Source organism: Sinocyclocheilus rhinocerous, unplaced genomic scaffold (assembly GCF_001515625.1).
Source record: "Sinocyclocheilus rhinocerous isolate Xijiao unplaced genomic scaffold, SAMN03320098_v1.1 scaffold478, whole genome shotgun sequence".
NCBI classification, from domain to species: Eukaryota; Metazoa; Chordata; class Actinopteri; order Cypriniformes; family Cyprinidae; genus Sinocyclocheilus; species Sinocyclocheilus rhinocerous.
The window spans coordinates 2,449,920-2,453,573 of record NW_015651483.1 but is presented as its reverse complement, the minus strand read 5'-3'; the positions used below and the strand labels follow the sequence as shown (position 1 = coordinate 2,453,573).

The 3,654-nt window shown below is 36.7% G+C and overlaps 1 protein-coding gene across 1 annotated transcript in view; it reads right to left on the bottom strand.

The window, feature by feature from the left end:
• Positions 1 to 3,654, bottom strand: part of LOC107712895 (beta-1,4-galactosyltransferase 6-like) — a 17,285-nt gene that overhangs the window by 8,649 nt on the left and 4,982 nt on the right. Inside the window, exons 3-6 of the mRNA XM_016518289.1 lie at positions 2,520 to 2,633; positions 1,142 to 1,263; positions 933 to 1,049; positions 633 to 820 (exon numbers count right to left, since the gene is read on the bottom strand). Of these exons, the coding sequence (XP_016373775.1) occupies positions 633 to 820; positions 933 to 1,049; positions 1,142 to 1,263; positions 2,520 to 2,633 (541 nt within the window). The remainder of the gene's footprint in view (positions 1 to 632; positions 821 to 932; positions 1,050 to 1,141; positions 1,264 to 2,519; positions 2,634 to 3,654) is intronic.

The following is a 3,654-nucleotide window of genomic DNA, read 5'->3' as shown; positions in this document are numbered from 1 at the left end:
GCAAAACACACTGTTGCTAACATGAAACATTTTTATGTGAGTATTATGACCAGTACTTCATTTGATCCTGCTGGATCCTGTTCCGGAAAATGCCAGATTTTACATTTTTGCGTTCCGGTAGGCCTATTTGTTTTTAAAAATCCGGCAAACATTATTGACTATATTTTCAACAGGTTTTTGAAATTTATCCAGTTTTTGGTTGAATGAATTTGAACATTACAGATTGTTTTTATCTTTGGTTCAGTGAATAGGTTCATTTTAGATTAATTAGACAGATAAAACCTCACAAACACTCCAACCAACTAACTAAACACAAACACTGGTTATATACATTAGGATCTGCAAGGATCTACAGGTGGTGGATAACGTCATACAAGTTTATACACTCACACACGACCAAATAAAAAAAAACACCTCTATAACACCACTAGAATTGTTGAAAACACAAGCCTCAAATTGTTTAAAATACACAGTTACACACTTTGAAAACAAACTGAACTCAACTTAGCTGCATTCAAAACCTGGAACATCAAGAGCTGGGCAATAAGGAAAATAAATGTTAAGCAATCAGAAAAGTGACAAAAAAGGAGGGTGAAAGTAATGAAATTAAAAGAGAATAAAGTAAAACTTACATGTACATGTACTTGTCAAGCTTGGCGGCAAAGTGTCGAGGCATCTGACCACAGCCGTAATAATTACGGTCGTTTTCTGGGATGTGATCGACATCGTGAAACACCACACAGTCCCAGTCCAGGTCTTTCATGGCCTCTTTAAAGCCCACATTAAACAGCATGGCACGGTTAAACGGCTGAGTACCCGTCTGAAAGCACAGGATTGAAAAAAAAATATGATTGTTGATTGATTTTTCTCAATCTACTAAACTCGACCATCAGTGGATGGCAGTACTACATCAAAACAGTGTATGTGCACACCTGTTCAATGACATAAAAGGCAAACTGCAAGCGTTGGCGTTGGAGCATAGGGGCGAGGTGCTGAAAGAGAATGGGAAGATGCTCACGGCGATTCCTAAAGGGGATTAAAATGGCCACCTGAGAGAGAGAGTAAGAGAGAAAACCACAAAACCTGTCATGCTTATGTGCTGAATGGCCTTTTTGATAATGCAACTACAACAATGTCGCACCTTCCAGCGTGGTTTGCAATCTTTGGGCTTCCAGTGGCCTCCAAATTGAATGTCCAGATGTTTGAGCTTCAGTTCAGTCTCCTCCACAGGAACCTCGGTCATGTTCACTTCCATCTGACCCTCTGCAAGGAAAAACAACAAGAAACTAAGCAAAAAAAAACATTTCTTAGTAATTTCTTAAAGTGTGTGAAGACAAGCCAAAACAATTCACACCCAATGTGATGGGTGTGCCTCACACAGAGACGAATGAGATAAAAAGTATATTAAACCTGAGAAGTGTAGATTAAAAAGCTTAGTGGCTAGAGAGATTTTAGAGAGGCAGCATAGGCACACTCCCCAAACAAAGGCTGTTTTATGCTGCCTTCTAAGACTGTTTAGAATGCCTTCTTTTGGCCAAAAGCTAAAGCAGCACCAGATTTATCCTTCACAGGGGTGTGAAAAAAATTAACGGTGAGTTATATAAGAAAAATGTCTCTGAATAAGTACTACTTTTAAATAAGTAATTAATTTAAAACCGTAAAAAAAAAAAAAAGTATGTTCTATATAGTATGAATATAATCTAGACATACTAAATTCATCATGCTGTCATTGTCATGTGACCTACAAATGTCAGTTGCATTGTTTCACTGGCATTCGCAACTTCTCTGCTGTGGCCTCATGGGATAGTAAAGTGCCCACTGAATGCACACTTCAAAATCTCACCAGAAATAGTAATCATTTGAGTACGTTTGGCAAGCTATTTTATGAATACTGTGAATTCAGACAAACTAGTCTTTTCACATACTGTTTGTATCTACTATATAGTAGGGAAGTATGCCATTTCAGAGCCAAAAAAGTCAGTTTAATTGAAGCAAACTAGTTTACCCAGTATTTGTTCCCTTTAGTGCATTTGAATTAAGGCACGCAACATATTTCATAATATTCTAAGCAGTGATAAAGGCATTGCCTTATAAATATACTTTATTTTAATGAAAATTATAATAATAATAATAATAATAATAACTCAGATAAACCTTATATTGTCATAATCGTGTGTTTATTAAGTCACGTTGAATCAATAAAAGCAGTTAAATCTTCTGTTTATCCAGCTACCGCTATAGGCATTTCCTGGGTTTCTTCTACGAGGCGTATTTGGAGTTTCAGCGCGAGAGCGCCCTCAGGCCTTTGGATGGAGATTTACTGCTGATCACAGAACCGTGCTTCACTGAAAGATACGCATGACAATCGCAGCTTCTGTCGAATCGCGATTTCGATTCCATTTCTATTTATCGTGCAGCCCTATTTGAACGCATATTTCAATATTGCATCATTAGCATAGCAAAACCAAACAATATTCAAATCAAATAAACAAACGCATTGTTTAACTCAAGACACTTACTCATAGAAGGTAACCGTTCGGGACAGGGCAGGTTCTGAGCATATGTGAAGTTCTCAGGGAGATATGTGGTTGGCTGAGCGATATACTCGCTAGAGTTATTTCCATCTGGATAATCTGTTAAAATAAAGACAGACAGATACATATTAGAGTCAATGTGACTTGATATTCCCAATTTATTTCCATAGTGTGACTTATTTATCAGTTTGTTTGTTTGTTTGTGTCTAATGCCATGCCAGCTTCTGTGGCTATTTTCATGGTGAGAATAATTACATCAGGGTTTTTTTTGCTAAAAACTATAACTTGACTTAACTCTATTAAAAATCTCTTTAAGAGTTAACACAAAGTTCTCTCACAGGGTTAAAACCAGCACAATCTAATAAAAAATGACTTATTTATCAGTAAAACGATATTCGATGAGATAAAAGGTGGGACGGCACTTGATTTTATCCACTGGGAATTGATTGGATGGTGAAGAATTTGAATGAGAGTGTCAATAGCTCTTTGGCTATTGGTTAAAATCATTAACAGCCTGTAGAGTCTATGACACCAGAGAATTTTTGTTTCAGAAGAATACCAAGTAATTACATTTATTTTATTATTATTGTTTTTTTTGTGCTGTGGAACAACATTGATGAATATTTCACAGTGAGACCAGGAACATTCATTAAGTGAGGAAATAAGGTCAAATTGACTTCATGCTGACTTTGAAGCCAAGAAACAGGATCTATTAAGCCGAAAGTATACTTCCCTTCCCGACTCGTGGACAGTCTGCATGGTGTCATTTCCGTCATGATTTTCATTGATTTTTGTATCCATGTGGACAGTACTAGGTAAGCGTGTTCATCCACGCTTAAGATTAATAGTGTACACATTAAAAGACTTGCATGCTCAACTAGGGTTGGGTATTGATTGGGTTTTTTACGATACCGGTGCCAAATCGATACTTTTAAAATGGTACCGGTGCCTAAACGGTGCCTGAACCGATACTTAAAAAAAAAAAAAGAGCCACAAAAAAAAAAACTATGGATAACATTAAAGAACATTACAAATATTTAAAATAAATATACATAGCATTCACATGCTCCTCGGATGCTCTCATATCCCGAGTTGTGCTTCCCTTACTCTAAGGCTAATA